We start from the raw sequence: 25,192 nt of genomic DNA, 5'->3' as shown, positions 1-25,192 counted from the left end.
TTTTCATCTCTCTTACCCTTGCTCTTTATATTTACTGATGTTCAGTATTCTATTTGCATTTTATATCTTATATATAATATATAATTCTTATTTGTTTTAAAAAAAACTCAATTCACCTCCCTCTTGTTACTCCAAGTCATCTAGACAACAATTCGTATTGAACAATGTCTCTATTGGAAGATTAATTGAATTTTGAGTTAAAAATCTCGTGGCAAACATTTCAAGGGCTATAGTTGGTGACGGTCAATCCGCTGCTCGACTTCCACTATTTTGTTGAAACAATTGCACGTTCTAGAAAGCTAAAATGATAATATTTCTTTACGCTTAAGATCCTCGAATTTGTAGACACATTGTTAAAGGACCTTATATATTAACAAAAGTTGTTTGGAGTAAAAGTTATAAAAGAAGAAGAAGATTTGGATAATGAAGAAAGGAAATTTGTTCAATTGAATGCAAAGGCCACAAATTGGTTATATTGTGTTGTCAACGGAAATAAGTTCAACAAGATAATGAGTTGCAAGTCGGCAAAGCAAATTTGGGATAAGTTGGAAGTAACCTATGAAGGAACTTCACAATTTAAGCAATAAAATATTTACCTTCTTATTCATGAATATGAAATGTTTAGAATGGCTTGTGAATATTCCATATCCACTATGTACACTCATTTTACCAACATTGTAAACAGTTCTGCAGCTCTTGGCAATGTTTATCCCAACTTGGAGATGACAAGAAAAATTCTCAACTCTCTTCCAAAAAGCTAGGAGCCAAAAGTAACAGTGATTCTTGAAATCAAAGACCTTATGAAATTTAAGATAAATGAACTCACCGGGTCACTTATTACTTATAAGTATACATTAAAAAGATAAGAAAAAGAAGGAAAGTTAAAGAAGTGCTTGACACTTAAAATTTTTCACATGAAAGCGAAAGTGAAGAAGATAAGAAAAATGATTAAAAAGATGAAGAAGTTGCAATGTTTAAAAAAAAAAGGTTCAGGAGATTCTTAAATAAAGATAAAGTTTTTTCAAGAAAACCCTTTAAAAAGATTTTCAAGAAAAATATAGTTAAAAATGATTCTCTAATTTGTGACAAGTGCAATAAGTTTAGACATATCAAGGCATAATGTCTTCTACTAAAGAAAGATGGAAACAAGGGAAATAAAGTAATGAAACTACTTAGGATGATTATTCAAGTAGCTTAGATCGCGAAACAAGCAACGAAGAAATGACAAATCTTTATCTTATGACTAAAGATGACCTTGAGGTAACACTTCTTGACAATGTTTTGATTGAAAAATCTTCATATGAGGAATTGTGGAATACTTTTGAAAATTTATATGAGGAATTTGAAAAATTAGGTATCAAATACATTACTTCGATCGAACTCTATAGTTTTGAATGAAAGAGAGACATGTAAAATGGATTCCATAGTATTAATAACTGTTTGGGTTTATTTCTCCAACAATATTAAGGTGAGGTTTGGATAGTGAGATGAGATGAGATGAGACGGTTTTAGATGAAAGTTGAATAAAATATTATTAGAATATTAGTTTTTAATATTATTATTGTTTTGAGATTTGAAAAAGTTGAATTGTTTATTATATTTTGTGTGAAAATTTGAAAAAATTATAATGATGATATAAAATAATATGAGTTAGAGTGATTCTTGAATCCAAACCTGGCCTAAATGCTAATAACATCTACTTCTTAAGAGCATTCTCATCCAGTTTCCTAAATTTTTCCCTAAATTTTAACTAAAATGGACAATTCCTATAATTTTATCCTAATTTTTACTCATCTTAAAAAAATCTTCTACATCTAATTCCATACTCTTTCTCTATTCTATTAAAATAATATTCTTCTATTCTTTCTTTATTATTTTTTCTCTCACTTTTATTTCCATTATTAACCACTAATTCTTTTGTCTTATTTTCTTCTTTTCAAATATCATATTTTATAAATATTTATGTGATTTTTTTTTTCCGGATACAGTATTATTTTTCAATCCAACATCGGTATTAAAAATAATAATTTTTTTAATATGTGCATTTTCCAACGCGATGGTATTTTTTAATATGATTTTGTCCGTATATACTTGAGTAATATTTGATTTTCATTTGTTTAACAGTAACATTTTTTTCAGTTTTTCTAACGATAATACCTATCCGCGTATTGATGATAAGAATTTTTGCAAAATAGTACAACGGTAACATTTTGAATTTCTGCCTCCAATGGTAACATGTTTTGTCATTTCTCCAACGGTAATTTTTTCTGTCTTTTCTCCAATGGTAACATTTTGTCTTATATGTAACAGTAACTTTTTCTTCTATAAATACGTCTTCTGCTTGCATTCACATTCTCAAAAACTCGAGTATCATCTCCAACTCCCTTCATCAAATGACTCGTTCTTTCTTTCGTAAATTATTCACATACTTGTTATCTGATGATGAGTTGGATGTTGTTCTTAATGCCGAGGTCGATAGAGAGTCATCAAGACATCGTGGCAATCGCCAACGTCGTAAGTTTATTCGGTGTGATCATATTCAAGAGTACGAGCACCTTTTTCGCGACTATTTCTCAAAAAGTCCAGTATATCCTTCCAATATATTTCAAAGGAGATTTCGAATGAGCCATCCCCTAATTTTCTGTATTCTAAATGAAGTAGAGGCTAATGAGCCCTATTTCATCTAGAGAAGAGATAATGCCAGAAGACTCAATTTATTTTCTATGCAAAAGATAATCGTAGTACTTAAAATGTTGGAGTATGAGGTTACTGGAGATTTTATGGATGAATACATACGTATTGGAGAAGGCACCGCAATGGAGAGCCTCAAAATATTCTGCAAGACAATCGTAACTGTTCTTTCAGATGAATATTTGTGGTCTCTAAATGCCAATGATATTACTCAATTACTTGGGGTGGGTGAATAACGGGGATTCCCAAGAATGTTGGGAAACATTGATTGCATGCATTGATTCCGATTCACATAACGAAATTAATGTACTAAAGAGATTTTTTATTTTCACGAAACTTGCCCAAGGGCGTGCTTCTCCAGTCAATTACACAATTAATGGCAACGACTACACTACGGAGTACTACCTTGCCGATAGTATTTATCTAAAGTAGTCAACGTTTGTGAATACAATTTCATCACCTCAAGGGAATAAGAAGAAAAACTTTGCCGCAACATATGAATTCGCAAGAAAAGATGTCGAGCATGCCTTCGGGATACTTCAACAACGATTTGCAATCTTTTGTGGACCTTCCCCGATTTTTCAAAGTCAATGAGCTAATAAATATAATGAAAGCATGTGTTATTCTACATAACATAATCATTGAGGACGAGCGTGATAATAGTCAGGGTCCGAACATGGAGCATGATTAAGTTGATGATGATATTGCAGAACTATCGCGCAATCCAACAAACAAATTTATCAACTTCATTCAGCGCCATCATGAAATTAGAGACAGCTCAGCACATCATCAACTACAAGTAGATTTAATTGAACATCAATGACAGATTTATTCCCAACAATAGAAGAGAAGATTCTGTTGGATTCTCTATCTTCTTATTAATAATGACCATGTATTTCTGTTTCCACAATTTCTATTCCAAAAAAGATGTTTTCTTCAAGAACATGCTGATCATTACTGCAATATTTTCATTATCTGTAATAGTTTTAAAGATTTGTAATGTCAAATTGTAATCAAGCAACATCTATCCATGTTACATTCAAATTCAACGACCACATTTTTCTATCTTCTCAATAAATACTCGTTAACGTACAAATTATAAAATACAAAAAATGTGCCAAGTCCTTAAAAAAAAACCCTCAACACAGTCTCAATAGTCAAGCAAGTTATACTAATGTGCCAAGCATAAAATACAAATGTCCGAATACTGAATAAAAAAATAAGTTGCAAAAAAAATCTAGCCTCAATTTTCTGATGCATTGTGTCTCGCCAATATCTCCATTTGAAGTTGCTGGAAATATACCCACTAATCTCCAATCAACGTACTCACATCAAGTAACATTATGCGCTCCTTTTTCTCCCATCGGGCGATTTGCAGTTTCTCCACCTCCAACCTCAGTTTCTCGTCCTCTTGTCTACTTTTATTTCCCTCCCTTTCTTGATCATATGCCATATGCTTGGTCTTAAGTCGAAAAAATTCTTTCTCCTAAGCACGTGACTCCTCTAGGAGAGTATACTTACACTTGCTAAGCTCTACAAGCTCATCTGATGCCCTGCCTTGGGTCTTACGTTTTCCTTTCTTAGCTTTTCTTTCCATTGGTCTATCCAATTTGATGACATCATTATTCACTACATTCTCGGCCTCTGTACCACCAATTGAATCCATAGGTGAATTAGGTGCAACTGTTGAGGTATGCTAATATGCCAGGGACATCGTCGACCTTCGCTTCATCCTGTCCTTTGTGCAATGCTGAATCCATTTTGGTTGGTTCTTCAACAGCTACCAACAATGCTCAAACTGAAATGACGTTTTCTCAAGTGATTGGTACATGATCTTCGCTTTGTCAAACTTCCAATTCAAACATAAAATCATATAATTAACCACTTATTAAATATAAGAAAACATAACGCGTAAATATCATAATGAAGTGCTGGAAATAATATAAAAGTGGATACTTATACTTTGTCTTGCCCAATCATGCCACTTTGATTCAACCCTTCAACTTGGGGCGAGTTTAACACAAAATTTGTTAGTCGCCTTTTGAATGGCAAATCAGCGATGTATTAAGGACCCAACACTTCGCTCATTTGTACTTTCTTTATACTCATTGAAGTATTGAATAACTTTTTTCTCAAAGTTGGGCGTGCTTTTGAATCATTCCCTAGATGGATCCATGCTACTATTCAACCATGTGGAGACAAGTAACTTATCTTCTTCGGGGGTAAAGTTTGCACTCCGAGCTGATTTTCTTTGAGATGGAAGCTCTACTTGGGGTGGGGGTGGAGAGTCATCCAAAGTCATGAGAGATTGTTCACCTTGACCACCATAAATGTAGTCAATTTCAGGCTCCTGAGTCAGGAGGCTGGTGAATAATATATTTCCATGCTCTTATGAATCCATCTCTAAAAAATTGTAGACACAGAAGAATAGGTACACATGTTAGAGAATTAAGAACCCAACAATATTTGCAAGTGATTTTGGTAGCCGGCTCAGGAAGTCCTATGGTAACTTATGACCACACTTGGCACCCTCCATCGCATGGCTGCAACAACCGTTTGCTACTATTTATTGGCCATTCGGATTACCATGCTATGGAGGTGTGTGCCAAGCGTGCCAAATGTCCTCACGAGGATTTCTCATCATCACAGCTGAGGGTGTAGAGAACTCAAATCCATCTCTAATTAGTTTGCAAAATAAAAAATAAAAGCATTCTCATCCACTTCCCTAAACAGTTTTGTGTTTTAAATGTGGCTCAGAATGATTTACAAAATTTACATCATGTGTAAGACATGAGCTCAACTAAGATAATGACTACAAAACCACAAAGGTTGTCTTTTGTGAAAACGATCACAAAAAGGTTGGTGGCCATCCTGGTTCAGATTACCCTGCCACTTTCAATTGAGCCCCATTAAAAACACTTGTGAAATTACCCCTCCCTTAGAGTCACTTGAACCATCATCATAGTCTTATATAGTTCTAAATTAGTACAAACATCGTATGAATGCATACAAAGGTTTTGGATACAAATCAATAAAACAACAACTTCTTTAGTCCAAACTAAGTAATTGAAACTATGATCAAATAAATTCATGGTAACAATAGAAGAGATACCACTAAATGCAATTGTGAGATGTTCAATAATAATTAATAATGAGCAGTAATGATATCATAAACAAACTGATGCACATAAGCATGTGTTAATAAGTCCATGCCAAGCAAACAAGTAACCAACAACTTAGAAGTTATAAACAAGTAATAGAGAAGTACAAGAAGTCTTGCCAAATAAATAAATAATAATAATAATAACAATAAACATAATAAAATATCAATGTGCCAAAGGTCAATTGCGTGCTTTACTTTGAACCTCCCAGAACAAAATGTCAATTTAAAATGTGTATATATATATATATATTTTTTTTTTCTTGTTTTCATGAGAATGTTGTTAAAATAAGATATATAAATCTCACCATTCAAATGACTAAACTTATTGTCCAAAGATATATTTAAGCAAACAATTATAAAATTGTTCATGACAAATTTTCATGCCAAGATCATGCCAAGCAAACAACTAAAAAATGCTTATGGAGATGTACTCAAGAAGTCCCCTGTGTTTTAAATTTCATTATGAAAGATCAACAATAAGCAATTTATCTCAATTGCTCACAACAGGTCATATCTAACCCAACACTCCTCAAACATCACCTCAAGTTAATGTCTCATACCATCAAATTATACAAATATGAGATTCCTCAAAATCACTTGTTGGATTTCGAAATGACAAGCACGATGAATAACTAACAGCCCCAAAATCATATACTAGATTTCAAAATGCCAAGCATAGATCATAACCAACAGTCCCAAGATCACGTATAAGATTTCAAAATGCCAAGTACATATCATAACCAACAGTCCCAAAATCACAAACTAGATTTCGAAATGCCAAGCACAGTGCATAACCAATAGCCCCAAAATCACAAACTTGGGTTATTCGAAATGTCCAAAACTACGTATAAAGAACAACCTCAAAATCACAAAGAATATTTCAAAATGCCAAGCACAATGACTAACCAACAACCCCTCGAATCACAAACAATCAGTCGAAATGCCAAGCACTCAGATTCAAAAAGAAAAGCCCCAAAAGATGCATAACTCCAACAAGTTGAAAAGTAACACAAATCATAAGCCATGACCCTTCGAAATCATTATTCACAATATATCGAATTGAAATGCCAAACTCTAGAGCACTGTCATAAGTCCATGTCTTAAAAATCAAAGATTTCGAAAGTCAAAGGTAAGGAGATAAAATACAATTGTCATATGCATAGGATTCAACCATGGGAGATGCAAATCGTGCGGCGGAGATGACGAAATCTAGCCATGGGAGGGGGCTTCAGTGAGTAAAATAATAGTGGGAGAGAGAAATATTTATATATATTTAGGCTGATGAAGAGAAACCACCATCAATGGTAACTATGGTGTGACAGAGAGAAACATCGAAGAGGGCGACAGAGAGTGAAGAAAGAGAGGAGAACACACGGGACCAACATACGAAGGAGATGGGAGATAGCTTTTGGGATGTACAGTGGTTCCCCCCATATATGGGGAATCACTGTAGTTCCTCTAAATAAAAACTCTAAAATAGGTAATGGGATGGGTGTAAGTTTTTCAGCTCCTCCCTAAATTTTTTCTTATAATTTGGAGACAACAGTGATTTAGGACACCAGATGAGAATGCTCTAAGTCTATTTCTCCTTTACTCTCACCTTAGAATTTAATAAAAATATATTTAGGGGTCATTTTATCTCAAAAATTTATCATCTAGTTTCCTTCTTCAATATCACTTAAATATAAATATTTTTTTTACTTTTTAATTTTTAAATTTGTCATCTAATCATTATCTAATCAATACAAAATTTTCAAAATTTTAAATAAAACACAACAAACAATTCAACTTTTTACGAATCTCAAAACAAAAATTATATTATAATAATATTTTAATTTTATAATATTTTAATTTAATTTTTCTCTCATTTTTCAAAACTAAATAAAATGTCTTAACTCAAATTATTTAACTACGATTTAAAAACTATTTCATTATTATTTACAGAATTTTCATATCATCTTATACACTAATAATGTGTTTGGATGTTGAAGTGAGTTGAGTTAAGTTGAGTTGAGTTGAGATGATAAAATATTGTTAGAATATTATTTTTTAATATTATTATTATTTTAAAATTTGAAAAAGTTGAATTATTTATTATATTTTGTGTTGGGATTTGAAAAAGTTGTAATGATGAGTTGAGATGAGTTGAGAGTGGTTTAAGTTCCAAACGCACCCTAAATCACCCTCTAGATTTCTTAGGTGTCTGTCGTTTGAATAATTAGTTGAGATGAAAGTTGAAAGTTGAATAAAATATGATTAGAATATTATTTTTTATTATATCTTGTATAGAAATTTGAGAAAATTGTAATGATGAGATGATATGAAACTTATTGTATCCAAATGGAGCTTTAGACTGCGTTTGAATATTGAGTTAAGTTGAGTTTTTTATGAGTAGTAGTAAGTTGAGATGGTAAACTGAGTTTTGTGGAGTCCTCCTAAAATGAGTTTAAATGTGTTTAGATGTTAAAATGAATTTAGATGTATTTATGAGAAATTGAAAAAGATTGTAGGTCCTACGTGTAAAGAAATATTGAATTGAAAAAAATTGTGAGTCTCACGTGAAAAAAGATTTTGAATTAAGATAAATTTAATAATTTAAAAATAAAATATTTAGATATTAAATTTAGTTTAAAATTAGACTGAATTGAATCGAATAACCAAAAATGCCGAATATACCGGCAGTGATGAAATCTTTTTTTTCCCATACTTAAATCGGAACAGTGCGAAGCGGAATTCAAATATTTGATACAAACTCTTTTGCTGTTCGTAAGCACGCAAAACAAATGTAGCACGAAACAAACCCTTTAGACAGTTTTGTGGCCTTTCCTTTCCCCTTCCCTTGACAACCCCCAAAAGCAATAATTCAAAACCCTAATTTTCTGTCTCATTCCACGAAAATCTCTCTCTAATCTCTTATTGGCCCATCCAAACTGATCTCCCTTGCCGTTTAATTCTTCCTTTGCTTTCTCCATTAGAAATCCAACATTCCAGAGTTTACTTGAAACCAAAAACCACTCTAACCCGAATTCGATACATGCCCAAATGATCTGAGAAATCACTGCTTTGTTTCTTCTTAATCAGTGAGGCATACAGTAGCAATGTCGGACGACATGCTCATACATTTCTCGTCCAACTCTTCCAATCAGTCCGACCAGTCCCTACCCACCAAGATTGCCAAGCTTGAGGCCCGCATGGTCGGCAAGGCCTCCTCAGTCCCTCCAGCTCAGCAACAGCAACAGCCACAGCCACAGCCGCCACAGCAGCTGCAGCCCGCTTGGCCCGCCATTTCGTCGGCTGCCACCAAATTTGTAGGAGTCGAGGACTTGGCTGAGCCATCGAGCTCGAGTGACTCGGATGATGATGTAAGACTGTTTTAAGTCCACTTATATAGCAATGTGTATGAATTTGATTTTCTTTTTGGGTAGATAATTGGATGAATAGACTCAATTCCCGTTGACTACGTATTAATGGAATATTAAACACATCTGTATACTTATTATGTGCTTAGGCATGCTATGCTTATGCTGTTAGAGAATCTCGCAGTGATTGGAACTGCAGATGCCAAAAGTGCATCAAACCTATCTGTATCTATGTGTATGTGTGAAAGTAGTGGTGTACATATTTTTGGTTCTCATGATAATTGCTCAATTAAGTGAATCTATCAAATTCTGATCCATTTGTTGGCATTCATAATGATAGGTGTATTGAAAAACGATGCATTTTCTTGCTAGTGACTATTTTCCTAACACTTTTGGTCTAGGACTTTGTTGTTATTGTTATTGCTTTGCTGTTGCGAGTAATTTGTGTATATATTGCTCCAGTGAATATAACAATGTGAATTTTGAGGCATTAGATTGAGTGGCTCTGGATTGGAGTGTAGGCACCCTAGGATTCATATTTTTTTTTTTTTGATAAGTGAAATAATATTTTATTATAACAAGTAATTAGGCACAACCCAAGTTTACAGGGAATGTACAAGAGAGAGCCCCTAATTACAAGCTAGTAGCTAGAAAAGGAAACGCCACATGAGGCATAAAATAATAATTTTCCATATGGCTGCAATTTGGTGGTTACCTTGGAAACCTCTCCAAGCCATAAGATCCACCAATGCAACACCAATCCTATTAAAAACCTCATCCCATAAAACCTTTGCCACCTCACAGTGAAGTAAAAATGATCTTCTTATTCTCCTTTTTACGCATATAGTACCAATCCAATAGGACGAGACTGCACTTTCTCAAGTTGTCAATCATCCAAATTTTCCTATGGGAAGCCGTCCAACCAAGAAATACAACCTTGAGAGGTACCTTACTCCTCCAAATACACTTCCGAGGAAAAGAGTTTTGGGATTGACTTGACATGACCTTATACAAGGATCTGACCATGAACTTCCTGTTCTCTGGGTGACTCCAAAGCAACTTATCCTCCTCACCACTACCAATGTTAGAAGCATACAACAATCTGAAAATTTCAGAAATATCACTCACTTCCCACTAGGATTTCCCAAATAATTCGCCACGGAAGCATCCTGATCATAAGCAATCTTGAAAAGGGAAGGAAATGCAATCTAGAGGTCTGTACACCAATACCATGCCAAAATCTGGCCCGAGATCCCTCGCCAATCACAAATCTCAAATGACTAACAAAACTCCCAACCATTCCTAATAGATTTCCACAACCCCACACCATAGGCAACCCTCACTTCACTAGAGCCCCCCCCGTCCACATCGATGAAGATCCTCTATAATGATTCCCCTTCCCAATAAATCCTTAGCTAACTCCTTTGTGGCCATCCTAGAGCTTTGTTCTGGTAATTTTCTAGTTAGTGTCAGATGGTGGCTAATGATTTTGGATTAATTGAGGTGGTAAAAGAGCCCAGGATATCATCTAAAAGAAGATGGGGGAAAAAGATTACCAAACCACTTGCTTGGGAAAAGGGGAGATGACCTTGTAACTGACATCGGATTCTATATAATGCTCCAACTACAAGCGAATAATTACTTACAAAAAAAACTATAAGCGACAAATTTCTGCTTAGAGTTTTCATGTTTGTTTTTTTTTTATATTGAACAACTATCTTGCTAAAAGTAAAGGGACACAAACTTTGCATGAGTTTTTGAGATGTATCATGTTCGATAAACGAAAACTTACAATAATGAAGCCTTTGTTAATTTTAATGGAAGAGTTATGGTTTGAATAATGGTGACAGAAATGAAATTGCTTGTCAAATTTTTGTCATAATTTCTTGATATCATACTTTTTAAAATAATTTTTTCGATTTCATGTGCATGACCACTTACTATTATTGAAAATTTATGTGACTGTTCCTATTTGATGTGAAATATGCCTACCTCTGACCTCTTTACCTTTACACACAGGTTTGTAATCTCGGAGTTTAAGAAGCTTTGGTGATATTTGTCAGAGCTTATGCATGTTTTCTTGGCAAAAAGTTGTGGAATGTCTGTCATATTTTGGTGTTTGTAATATTTTAATCTGTTGAAAAGTATTTGTTTTGTGATAATGCTATGTTTGACTCAGCTCATTATACAAGTATATGGATACATTCTTGTGCATTAACATGCATATCAACAAAAGAATACACATGAATGAATATATTGTTTTCATTAATGATTTTGTTGTCATTGTCCTTTGCCAGAATGGAGGGGAGTTTCTAATACAAGCCAACACACAAAAGCGCCAAAAACTTAAAGAAGACGACAACTCAGCTTTTTTGGAAAGTGTTGAGGTATGTTCCTTTTTTTTATGAGGTAAAATGGTGGCAACTTGGTATAGATGATTGTGGGTTGATGCCTGTAGTTGCTTGTTTTTTGGGCTATACTTGCACTATCCATTGAATATCAAATTATTTGCTATTCTTTGCAACTCATAGTGAAGGATGTGTGTTGGGTTATTCTCTTCCATTTCAATTTTTTTTTGCAAGTTGAATGAATTTAGATAAAAAATTGTCTTAATATGATACCCAAAGCCTTGTTAAACTCTCGATCAAGTTGTTATAATCATTTGAAATCTTAATTTATTACGAACTTTTCTCATGCTCCCTCCCAAAAGGATGACAGAAAACATTACTCAATCAACCTGTGTCTGGAAAAGAGTGTTTTTTTTCTTAATCAAGGGTCCATAATATGATTAATCAAGCATATTGTAAATCCTGAAAATTTGTGTTGGTACTTGGCTTCTAGTGCTGATTTAAAACATGTTCTTTAACGAGCTAATGTGTGCAGAATTTGCGTACAACGGATAAAAAAGATATGAACCTCAAGTTGTTACATTGAGTGGATCATAGGTTGGATTTCAGGCACCTTGGGATGCATAACTTTTACCACTAACTCCTTTGGTTGTCATTTCCAAGGCTTTGTATTGGCAATTGATTAGTTATGTGCACAGGGAGCTGCACGTTCCCTGAGATCACTTGGTTACTAAGAGGGACTTGGAGACCTCATTGATAAAGAAAAGAAAATAGAATATGGTGAAACAGAAATCAGAAAGGGGTGAGGGGGGAAGAAGAGGACACTTGTGGATATCCTGATGCTATAATTGGCTCCACCATAAACCCAAGATTTTTTCTTAGAGGTTTATATGTTTTTTGCCTCTATTTTGACAAATTGTCTTGCTACACATTTGACATACAAGCTTTGCATAAGCATTTGTGATATACCATGCTTGATAAATAATATAAGTATACAACTAAGCTTTTAATTTCAGATAAATACTACATATGCTGTGGCATCTATTTGTGAGACGAAAAAGCAGAATCAAAGGGATTTTAGGATAATTAGAGGATAGGGATGAAAGTTATTGTGGAAATACTCCAGTTGCTTGCCATTATGTGCATGATTATTAGCGTTTTGTGGGAATTCTTGTTCACTTGATGGTTTCCATACTTCGTCAGGAATTAGCCTTCATATGACCTGCATGCAGATGTGTTTTCACATACTGCGTTTTAAGGAGCTTGTATAATTAACTTGTAGAAAAAAGAAGCTTTAATTATTATTTTAAAATCATTATTTTCCTTTTAACATGTTCAAGGCAGGTTAGTGTACTCAGCTAGAATTTATGTATTTTCCTGGTGATAATTGCTGCAATGTTATTCATTGTACTAGTAGTGCTGTCATATATAGTTACTAATGACTTCTAGCTCAACTGCCACTTTTTTCTGCCATAAGAACAAGGTGAGGGTGAGGTGATGTGAGTACACTACCATTTGATGCATATCTAACTTAACAATAAAAAGACGAGTTTGTCACATTGTCTATTGAAGGATAGTTCCTTCTTTCAAATACTATAATTTATGGCCTCGTTCACCATATATTCGCACACATGAACACACACAACTATCCTGGCAGAATGGAGGAAAGTTTCTAGCCAACAATCAGAAGTGCCAGAAATTTCAAGAAGAGGAGAACTCGGCTATTTTTGAACATGTTGAAGGTTCTCATTTGAAGAAGAAACGTTTGGATAGACAATTTCCTTTTCTGGTTAACTCCGTGACTCTCATTACCATGGTTGCTTTGTTTTGCCCCCACTCCCCCCTCTCTCCCCACACATTGACACACAAATGATCTCTGGCTTAGTGGGATTTAGTATTATTTTATAACATTTTGGAGGTACTGATGTTGAGTCCCATTTTGTGCTGCTTTTGTTTAGATCTTGTAAAACTCAATTGTTTTTAATTTTTTCTGGATGCATTTATATTGCAATTTCTCTTTACATTTTATTTGCATGCATGCTAATGGTTGGGGAGAAAAATAAAACGTTTCAGGCAGTGGCTGATGGGAGGCAAATGGTTGTCGAAACCTTGAATTCCAAAGCTAATTCTGATGTAAATAGGAAAAAACAAGGTCGTGGAAGGGGGTCTTCTGTTTCCGGCCGTGGCCGCGGTTCTAGAATTAATGATCAGACAAGATCACAAGTTTCGGCTTCAACTGTTTCACCTTCAAATGGTCAGCTTGAGAATTCATATCCTAAGGTAGGATCATTGACATTAAATGTTTTTGTTTCATTCCTTATTGCTTTATTGCAATTTCTTTGATCGGTAAACAATAATTTTATTGATGAGAATAATAGGCATTGCCCAAGTACACGGCTTATCTTAGGTCTTCCTAGTACACACCTGATGTGGAGCTAGTGCATGTGAATATAATATAATGTCTTCACATAGGTAGCATGCTTCATTTATCACGACCTAGGAAATTTGCTAGCTACTTCTAATGCCATACCTCAAAAAGACCATGCAAAATTTTTTTTTTTTTTGGGGTAAATAAGATGAAAATTTTATTGTGAAAAAAAAAAGATTTTACCCTAGTAGAGAGGAAGCTGTAACGCCCCAATGGAAGGCCCAAACCACATAGCCTATACTCCAAAAGGACTAGTCAATGATACAATTGGAGCCCCACTAGAACCTTATAAAGAGCAAAAACTTCTCCTTCCCAAACAATGTGGGATCTCATACACCACCTACTCTTATCCATATCATATGGGGTATCACAATCTACCCCCTTAAATTCCCGACGTCCTCGTCGGATCTGTTCATTGTAGGTGGGACGGCTCAAGTCCCACATTTCTGGTTGGGATAGGCTCTGATACCATTTGTAACACTCCAATGGAAGGCCCAAACCATATGGCCTATACTCCAAAAGGACTAGTCAATGATACAATTGGAGCCCCACTAGAACCTTATAAAGAGCAAGAACTTCTCATTCCCAAGCAATGTGGGATCCCATACACCACCTACCCTTATCCATATCATATGGGGTATCACAGAAGCGGACAAGAAATCCACCTAACTACGAAAAGGGAAAAGTGCTAGCAAATCTTGAAAAGAAGAAACAAAAAAGCTATGTTGTTTTGGACCACTATCCAATGAAAGATGGTGTTAAGGAAATATTTCTTAGGCTCCGAATTAGGTGTATACTTTTTGTATACCTCTTGTGTACTTGGGTTATGCTTATTTACTTCTTTCAATAAATTGTTATTTTACTTATAAAAAAAGAGAGTTTGTTCAGAACATAAATGTTTATTAGTAGTTACATCAAGAATAGTAGGATATATAATATTTATAGCAAGGGAAGAACTTCTCACCTTTCAACACCATACAATACCATTGGAAGTTTTTATACAACTCTTATCTCTGGTGTGTGGATAAAAGAAGGTGCATAGAAGACACAATTAGGTTCTGAAAATGGAAAAAATTTGATAATTAATTTTTTGATGAATAAAAATTTGATAATTAATAATAAATTAAATCAACAACTAGGCATAGCCTAACTACACAAGAAGCATACAACTGAGAATTATAGTTAGAAGTTAGAGATGGATACAAGGTAGTCATGAAAATTAGCCACATTGAAAACAATAGTTGAGACCGAAAGAAATAAGTTATGGACAAAGAAACATCCCAGTTCTTTCAAAGTTTGTTCTGGTCTTCAAAACTCCAGCCATTTCTTTCAATCCAAATGCACCGCATGAGACAGAGGAATCCTTTTCCACATGACCACAGTTTGGGGGATGCCTTGAAGGCCTCTCCAACAGGCGAAAAGATCCACCACCCTCCTAGGCATCACTCATGCAATTCTAATCCTGCTAAATCTTATCCCATAAAGCGCTTACTTGTTCTTAATGAAGTAGTAGATGGTCCACAGATTCACCATTGGAAAATGGAAAAAAATATGAGGGTCAGTATTTGCCAGGTTACTTTATGCTTATTTGGAACCCCTAGGAGTTGGCTCAAGTGGTAAAGGCCTTGGTCTTGGTGGTATGCTCCCTCCAGGTCTAAGGTTCAAATTGTAGCACTCCGCTCCCCGAGGGTTAAGAAAAATGTTATTTTTTTAGAAACCTAGGGGAACCAGAATGCTACTAACCTTAACTTTAAAAATATTCTTCTTAAGGAAGCACTAGGCACAAAAGATCCCATTAAATAAACAATGTCATGCTTTATTAAAATACTTAAAATCTAAAAAAGAGTGTGCAGAAACACTTATTAAAATCAATCAAGTCTCATGCGCTTAACAAAATAACTTATTAAACTAAAAATCATAAAACTGATCATGTCATAAACTGTCTTGGCCTTGACATAAACTGATCATGTCATAAACTGATCATGCTACTAACCTTGACTTTAAAAATATTCTTCTTAAGGAAGCACTAGGCACAAAAGATCCCATAAAATAAACAATGTCATGCTTTATTAAAATGCTTAAAATCTAAAAAAAGTATGCAGAAACACTTAATAAAATCAATCAAGTCTCATGCTCTTAACAAAATAACTTATTAAACTGAAAATCATAAAACTGATCATGTCATATACTGTCTTGGCCTCGGCCTTGCCTCTTTGGGCCATGTCCTATCTTGTAGTTCCATTCTCATAAAGATCCTCACCTGAGGTAGTTAAAATATAAAAATATACAAAAATGAGTCGAATACTCAATAAGCAACACATCGTACAATAAACATAATATAACATAGGGTTTCTTGGAAAACATGCATACTCATAGTTACATACAAAAATAACATGAATATGAACTTGAACTGTGCATGAAATGTCTTAATTTGTCTTTCACTTGTCATAAGCTGGTACCCACTGTTGACCCTCTTGACTTAGGGTTACCGAATCTTAAAAGATTTCGATTCTACCTATGGCCACAGGTTTGAGAATCCATACATAAGGAAGACACACTGGGTGCACTACTAGCGTGTACATCCTAGCAATGCAATATGCCCCTTAAACTTATGGTACTGTCTTCATATCATAACATAGGCTATTACATATCTTAGCAGCCATACTTCATCATAATCATACGTACATACTTTCTTGTCATATCTTGCCTTATCATATTATAGATTTCAAATGAAATCGTAATCTTTCATGAAATGTCGTGATACATGTTTCTTCACATAAAATGATGACTTTTATATATATTTTGATGCATAACTCTTCACATAAAATTGTGGCTTTTCATAAAATATCTTGATGCAACTAACATGAAACTTATGCATAAAATCGTGGCATTTATAAATTAATCATGACAGTGAAAAATCATTTCCTTCATAACTTAGGGATGTAAAAGGGGCTTTCAATGGAGGGCACATGCATAATACTTTTATAAAAGGCGTGTCTTTTACCTTACATACGTGTAAGAGCATGATCATGCTACTTACCTCATAGCATTTATCCAATATTTCTGGGGCGAAGCTGTTTACCTATAAAATAGGCAAGTAACTTACGTAAATTTCCAACTAAACATGTACTTCGTAATTAAACCTGAAATTCTTAGATAACCTATATTTCCATGAACCAAAAATCTTTATAACCCCAAAATCACATAAACTCCATAGATTGGTCTTATAACCCAAACAATATTTAAACCTAATGATCATCAACCCAAAATGGTCCATGCATATGAACTAGAATATTTACTTATCAAAAAATCATCAAGCCTAAATCCATTCGTACCACCCAAATTCCTTGCTCAGCCCGTAACCCATACTCAAGCTAATTAAACTTTAAATGACATATACTAACTAGTGACCATTAACCCACTTAAATCATGCTGCAAGACCCAAACTTAAACATGTAATTTTGAACCCTATTTAACCATATAGTCCCTTTCCACTTCTCTTCAAGACCAACTCGTAATATGCATGAGAGAGAGAGAGAGAGAGAGAGAGAGAGAGAGAGCTTGATGTCGGAAGAGAGAGGCTTACGGTCTAGTCTCAACAAGGCGTTGTTGTGTGGACTTGGAAGGCTTGCTGATCACGGTTGCATAGGAGTGGTTTGGTGTTTGGACGTCGCTTATAGTGGGTTGCTTCGGCAAGGTGATGGAGCTTCCGTTGTCGGCATTGCAAGTGCAGTGGCTAGGTTGAGGTGCTCTATTTTGTTTATGGAGAAACAAAGGCTGTGTCGGTATTGTATGGGGCTGGTTTCCTCATTGATTGATGGTTGTGGACAGAACAGATGTCTATGGGCTGGGTGGTGCAGGGTGGCAGCAGTGTGGAGAGGCTTGCGGTTGTTGTAGTGGTGTGTCTTAGACTAGTTATCCTCCAAACTGAGGCTATCGTGTGGTGAACCAGGTGAGGTGCTGTGCGGCTTGAACAACGGAGGTTGATGGTTGTTGCTGTGAGGAGTGTGAAGGGGCTGGTGTGGGCTTTGGTGAAGGTGGCAACAACGAGAGGCTTGGCTGAAAGGTGGGTCGACGACAACCCTAGCAGCAGCTGGAATTTCTCTATGTGCATAGGGGGTCAGATTGTGTGTGAATGTGTATACTTGTGTGTGTGTGTGTATAAATATACTGTTGCCGTGAACCTTAGTGTGTTTGCAGATGAAGACGTTCTTGGGCTTGGAGTTTATAAACAAATCGGGCCTTGGTTCTCATGGGTTTGGGTCCATTTCATGGCCAAGCATTCAATAAATTTCAACGAGCCTGGTTTTGAGTCCAAAATATGCCCAACTCGTCCAATAAATATTTTTGGGCTTTTAAAAAAATTATCGGTTCTTACCAATTAAATAGGGTCCACTTGGTCCATAAATATTAACGAGATTTAAACCTAATTATTAAGCCCAATAAAATCCCATAATCCACCATAATAATTTTTTGGCCCGTAGTCAATTCAAAATTATCCAATAAACTTCAATTGGGTTTCCATCAATATTGGCCCATTAATACCATCCAAAATCATCCACTAAATCTTAATGGGGCTTAAAAGAAAATTTTGGGCCTAACTAGAATTCTTAGCCAACCTCAATAAATAATAGTTCATGGGTTTATCCAATATAGCTCATTTTAACTTAATTTAAGTTATCCATGTTTCATCCCTAATAATATTGGATTGGGTCATTATAGAATCCTCTTGGGTGCAAACAATTTCTAGAGCCCATCGGACTCGGGGAACTTTCCCTTGAATTACCCAATGCGCACTTACGGGAAACTCCTTGCCGTCTATGCACCCTTAGGATTAGTCGGAACTTTGTTCTAGCACACCTGGTGCCAATAAAAAAAAATTTTGTGGTCATTTGGGACCATGATATGCATAAGGTGCATATATAGTTTTCTAAGGACGCCATGGACAACTGTTGGATGCTGCTTGTAATATGGAAGGTTCTTATGTGAACAATTATTATGTTTCCATTCACTTAACTGGCATGCCCTTTCTCCAATTGTTGCAGGATAGCAGGCCCAAAGAGCAGTTTCAGAATGAGAATTGTTCCCAATTAGAGGTAAAAAATTTAACTGTTTTGGAGTCATGTGGTAATAATACGTTTCTACTGCTTTTAGCCAAATATTATTAAATGAGCAAAAAGAAGAGGAGTCTCAATCAATGCTCAAGTATTTTCAGAGTAGGGCAAACCAAGTTTTTAATTTTTCTGCCAAATTAAATTAGGAGGAGGTTGCATCTTTGCGTGCAAAAGTTGCCACACTAGAGGAGGAACTGCGTAAATCACTTCAAGAGGTCTCTGATTATCAAAATCTTTGTCGCCAATTGGAAAAGGTAATTGAATGATACTAAAAGGTATTTAAAGCTTACTTTACACTTTACATTGCCATATAATTCACATGTCAATGTGATGCCAATTTTTGGACTTTGTTTTTCCCTTAATGACTATATGCTCATTTGTTAGACCGTTATACAGCACTTTCCTTTCTTTGTATGATTTCTGGCAGGAATTGAAGGACCTCAAAGACAATGATCAGCAAATGAAGCCTAAGGTGTGCTTCTTTAAGGACCTTAATTATTAACGCTTCCAACCTCTAATTGAATAGGAGTTTTTTATTTTGTTTCTGTTGTCAATTACATCATCTCATATTACATATCAGTGAACAATTTGGTTTATATTTCCACACTGAATGAGACATACGATATGTGATACCATATATTAAGTGATTATAGGTGGTGAATATGATCCCATATTGCTTAGGATGGAGAAATTCTTGCTCTTTATAATGATGAGAATTACTTCATCTACACCAGAGTCCGACAAAAGTGATTTTACACTTTGATGTGTCCGTTAGTTTTCTCTTGACTTGAAATTTTGGGTTAAGTTTTTGCCAAGTCACAAGGTTGTTAGGTCAATGTTGTAAAAAACTTGTTTAGACAATATTTCTCTATAATGATTCTATGGTGCACCAATTGTACCATTGACTAATTATTTTTGGAATATGGGCCTAGATGTGGCTTGAGCCTTCCGTGGATTGTAAAAATTGATATCAAATCCAATCTCAACTAGAAGCGTGGGCTTGAGCCATGTCACCTATGATGGAATGGTTTGACGAGGATGTCAGGAAATTTGGGGGGTGGGGGGAGGTTGTGATATATATCAAATTGGTCTGAATACCCTTTCCATAGGGATTGCTTTCATTATATATAAGGGATTTTACACAATAGATGCCAGATTTCCAGTGCCTAATATCTATATAAGGTAAGTATTTACACAGTTATATATATATCTAGCTAGAAAGGAAAGTATTTAACTATAAAGTAAAATGTTACTAAAATTACCATAATGATACTCAAATCATATCTCTGTGACACCCCCCCTCAAATTGATGCTGGGAGATCAAGAAGCATCAATTTTTCAACCAAGAACTGATGCCAGTGCCGAGAAAGAGTTTTAGTGAATAAGTTTGCAGTTTGATGTTCGGTGGAAATGTGAGGACAATTAATCACATGTTTGTCAAAGGCTTCATGTATGGAATGACAATCGACTTCGATATGTTTCGTACGCTCATGGAAAACAGGATTAGCGACAATCTGAATAGTATATGTATTATCAGCATGAAGAGGAGTGGAATAAAGTTAAGAAAAACCAATTTCATCCAATCACCCACAAAGCCATGTGATCTTAGAGCATGCGGAAGACATAGCACGATACTCAGACTCAATGGAGGATTTGAAAACTCTGTCTTGCTTCTTACTCTTCCAATAAATGAGTGTATTGCTTAAGAACATGCACCAGCCAGTAACAGAGCGACGAGTATCCGCACATCTGGCCCAATCAGCATCACTATACCCCTCCAACTATAATGAAGATTCCTTAGAAAAGAACAACCCACGTGTAGAGGTGCCCTTCAAATATCGGATAATGCGACGGACAGCAGCTAAATGAAGATGTCGAGGGGCTTGCATAAATTAACTGACCTGCTGAACAACAAAAGAAATGTCAGGACAAGTAATCGTCAAATAGCTCAAACTAAAGTTTTGAATTTCGTACCATACCGGCCGGTACAAAGAAGGGTATAGTTTCATACTGGCCAAAATGTCGACCGTTTTAGCCCATACCGGCCTATATTTTGGCCCGTACTAGCCAATAATTCGGCCTTTACTTTTTTCTTCTTTTTGTTTTTATTTCTTCAAACTGCAAGCTCATTTTTTGACCTCCAATTCAGACTAGACTATTTATAATTTATTCATATATAGACTATTTCAAAATGGTACTGATACTGAAATATCTCATTTTAATACCTTGACTGAAACGGTCACTGGTACGATATTCAAAACGTTGGTTCAAACTCCCAACAAGCTGCCGATACAAGGATGGATCTGAGAGAAGCTCGCCTTTCTCCTAACAAAGTTTGAGATTTACCTCTAAAGGAGTAAGAACCAAGTTACCCGATTGGAGACCAGCCAATGAAATCACTTCCTAAGTATATTTGTGCTGGTATAACAATGTACCAGTCGAAGTAATCTGCACCTCTGAGGAAAGTGTAGCAAACATGCCGGGAGGTGGAGACATAAATTTCTTCCTTCAGATTCCTATGTAGAAAAGCATTCTTCACATCCATCTACCGGAGAGACCACACTTGCGATGCAGTAAGTGCCAAGATAGTCCTCACAGTAGTCATTTTGGCAACAGGTGCAAATATTTCTTATTAATCAATACCATACTCCTGCCTGTTCCCAAGAGCCATGAGACATGCCTTATATCTGTCCAGTGAGCCATCCGACCAAAACTTGATTGAATACACCCATTTACAACCAATAGGTTTGACACCAGATGGACATGTCACAATATCCCAAGTATGATTGTCTTGAAGAGCTTGGATTTCTTCTTGCATGGCCTGCTGCCAACATGCTTGGTTAGTTGCTTGAGTATAAGAACGAGGAACAGGAACAGTGTCGAGAGTGACAGTAAGTGAGGTATGAGGAAAACCATACATATCTGGTGGATGTATGACCCGGGTGGAGCGCTGAGGTATTGCAGAATCAGATGACGGATCAGTGTCTGGAAGGGGGGCTGAAGAAGGGGGAAGACATCGATGATACACCAGACTTGGTTTAAATTGCTCTATAAAAGAAGACATATCATCAAAAGCAGGAAAAAGAGCAACAGGAAGATCAAAAATAACTTGAGACTGAAAGAAATATTGATTTCCAAAGAAAATCACATTTGAAATATTGATTTTCAAAGAAAATCACATTCCGGGAGATCCGAAATTTGTTTGCATGAGCATCATAACAAACAAATCCTTTTTGAATATGGCTATATCCCATAAAAGCACATGTGACAGACTGGGCAGCAAGCTTATGACGGTCAACAAGTGGCAGATGAGCAAAACAAATATATGCAAAAGTATGAAAAGATTGATACTCAGAAGATATGCCAAATAATAAAAAATAGGTAGAATCATAATTTAGAGTCTCAGTAGGCAAACAATTGATCAAATAAACAACAGTAGATATAGTTTCTATCTAGAACTTAGAAGGTACATAAGAATCAATCAACAAAGTACGAACGACATCTAAGAGACGACGATTCTTATGCTCAACGACTCTATTTTGTTGAGGGGTATAAGGACAAGAATGCTGGAAAATGATCTCCTTTTGTTTAAGACAAGTCTGAAAGGAATGAGACATGTACTCCCATTGAGTCAGAGTGTAAGATTTTGATTAAGTATTGAACAATCTCGACAAGCGCAACAAATTTTTGAAAAACAGAAAATACGTCAGCTTTAGAATGGAGAAAATAGATCCAAGTAAATCAACTATAATCATCGATAAACATCACAAAATAACAATACTGACCATGAGAAATAACATGACTAACACCCCAAACATCAGTATGCACAATCTCAAAGTAATTAGAAGCACGACTACTATGTGCAGGAAAAAGGTAAAGTTTTACATTTACCAAGACGACAAGTAACACAATCAAAAGATACAGGAGAAAAAGAAAATGAATCTTTATTGCCCAAAAAATCATGTTTCAAAAGATGAGTCAAGACAATAGAATTAGGATGACCCAATTTCTTATGCTGGACTTCATTATTATTGGCAATAGCCATACAAGCAAGAGAAACAACATTAGGAATAGAAAACTGTAAAGGAAATAGACGTCCCACTTTAGTTCCCTTCGCGATCACTGTCCCCGACACCTGATCCTGCACAAGACAACCTGTAACACTCCGTTCCCGTAGGATAGAGATGTTATTAACATTCATAACATAATGCCCGGTTAAGAGATTCATTTCTTGAAATACCTCATTTATTGAAAATCATCAAAATATTAAAACTGAATTGAACATGATTGTATCGAAAACTGAACGTAAAATAAAAGAACATAAACTAATCCTATGAATGACATAAAAGAAATCTAATTGTTGTGTGAATATCACTATTCCTTCCTAAGTCTTTTTACTAGATCTATTCTTGGCCATCCAGCTCTGCGTCATATAATCACCATCTGTGAGAATTAAACATGGAAGAAAACAAGAAGACAAACAATAATAAGTCGAATACTCAATAAGTAGTACATCACACCGTAAAATATAATTTGGCCTAACATGGACTTAATTTCTGAAGACTCTTCATAGATTTACAATCATGACTTTCTGAGAGACTTTACATGTATATATCGTCACAGATTCATATAACATGCGTATTCATCATTAAAATGAGCGGAAGCATATATAATCATGGCAAATATGTAACGTGAATGCATAATAACTTGTTTATCTTGTCTTAAAAAGGGCATATCATAGATGTTCTCTCTCGAAATTCTCTCCGTACACATGCGAAATACTATGTTTTTCATTGTTGGTGATTCGTTTATGGCGCAAGATTTCTGAAGTGATTACTGTAAGTTTTCAAGATTAAGATGGGACAATTGGTGATTGAATCCAAATGTTTCATCTTGTCTAAACTTAGTGAGGGTGGTGTACGAGTAACAGAGAGAAGTTGGAAAACAGAGCACTCGGTGCTGCTGGGGTACTCTTCAATCCAGTGGCTTTTGAAGGTGTTGGAGGAGTGCTTGCGTGAGGGGAAGAAGGAGGTTTATTCGGCAACTCAGAATGGATTCTCCAGCATTATAGCACAACGATGCGAGAATAGGAGAGGGAGATTCATTGAAATATCGGAGTATAATCAGGGAGGGAGGAGAAATGTTATTTGTGTTCCTGAGGGTGAATACGGAAGGGGATGGAGGCAGTTGAAGGTGAAGTTGAGTGAGTTGGGAATGGATGGCTCAAGAAGGGTTGGTGGGCATGAAGGAGGATGGCGGAGTTTTGGTAATGGGCCACTGAGAAACAACGAAAGATCATACAAGGAGGCTCTGTCCGTGAACATTTACTAGCGCCAGGGAGGTGAGAAATCGCGCGATGGAGGTATGCGGGATGACGGTGGAAACCGAAATACAGAAGGTGCGGAAGGAAGAGGACATCGGCCATGGCAGCAGGAAGGAGTGCTGCATCCGAACTGTGCGTCGAGCCATGCTTTGTGTCAGGAGACGTGGGAAGTCAGAAGGCGGTTGGCGGATTTGCAGGGACAGCTATGTTCACTGCAGAGGGATGTGGCGGTAATAGTGAATTATGTTGGGTCTGTTAAGGAAATGGAGGATACGGGGGTTATAAAAGGGAAGGAGAAAGTGAAGGATAATGGGCTGGGTTATCTAAATAAGGCCCAACAGAAAACTAAACACGGAAAGGGCTGGGTTGAGTGGAGAAAGAAACGTGGGCCGTGGCGGCCAAAGACAACCCTTAGTAGCCCGCCCGCATTCGCTTGGGCTGATGAGGCAGGGCCTTCTAGGCCTGCTGGACAACAGAGTGTTGGGCTTGGGCCTGGGCAGGCCCAACCCAAGAAATCAGAGTGTCTCGGGTCAGAACCCGTGTCTTCGGGTTCGTGCCCTAACCTTCCTCCACCCGAGCTGAGCAGCCTCGGGTTGGTGCCGGATAGCCAGCCGACGGCACTGGGTCAGCCGCCGATAACACAGACGGTGCCGACGGTGGCAGAGGATGCCGCCGATGAGATGATGCCGGGTTTCTGTGCGCAAAAGGCGCTGGTGGGTTTCGAGGAGCCTTTTTCTCCGCCATGCGAGGGACAGAACCTGCTGTT

General features: G+C 36.2%; 1 protein-coding gene across 3 annotated transcripts in view; it reads left to right on the top strand.

Annotated features, from left to right (window-relative positions):
* The first annotated feature begins 8,609 nt into the window (after window positions 1-8,609).
* The window catches only part of LOC109013994 (serine/threonine-protein kinase TOUSLED), a 43,905-nt gene continuing 27,322 nt past the window's right edge, over window positions 8,610-25,192 (top strand). For all 3 annotated transcript variants that reach the window (XM_018996287.1, XM_018996286.1, XM_018996285.2), the window contains exons 1-6: window positions 8,610-9,216; window positions 11,511-11,600; window positions 13,635-13,841; window positions 19,035-19,085; window positions 19,250-19,357; window positions 19,531-19,575. In XM_018996287.1, the coding sequence (XP_018851832.1) occupies window positions 8,953-9,216; window positions 11,511-11,600; window positions 13,635-13,841; window positions 19,035-19,085; window positions 19,250-19,357; window positions 19,531-19,575 (765 nt within the window). In that variant the 5' untranslated portion in view covers window positions 8,610-8,952. The remainder of the gene's footprint in view (window positions 9,217-11,510; window positions 11,601-13,634; window positions 13,842-19,034; window positions 19,086-19,249; window positions 19,358-19,530; window positions 19,576-25,192) is intronic.

This window comes from Juglans regia, chromosome 14, assembly GCF_001411555.2.
Source record: "Juglans regia cultivar Chandler chromosome 14, Walnut 2.0, whole genome shotgun sequence".
NCBI lineage: Eukaryota > Viridiplantae > Streptophyta > Magnoliopsida > Fagales > Juglandaceae > Juglans > Juglans regia.
This window is presented reverse-complemented; position numbering and strand designations above follow the sequence as displayed.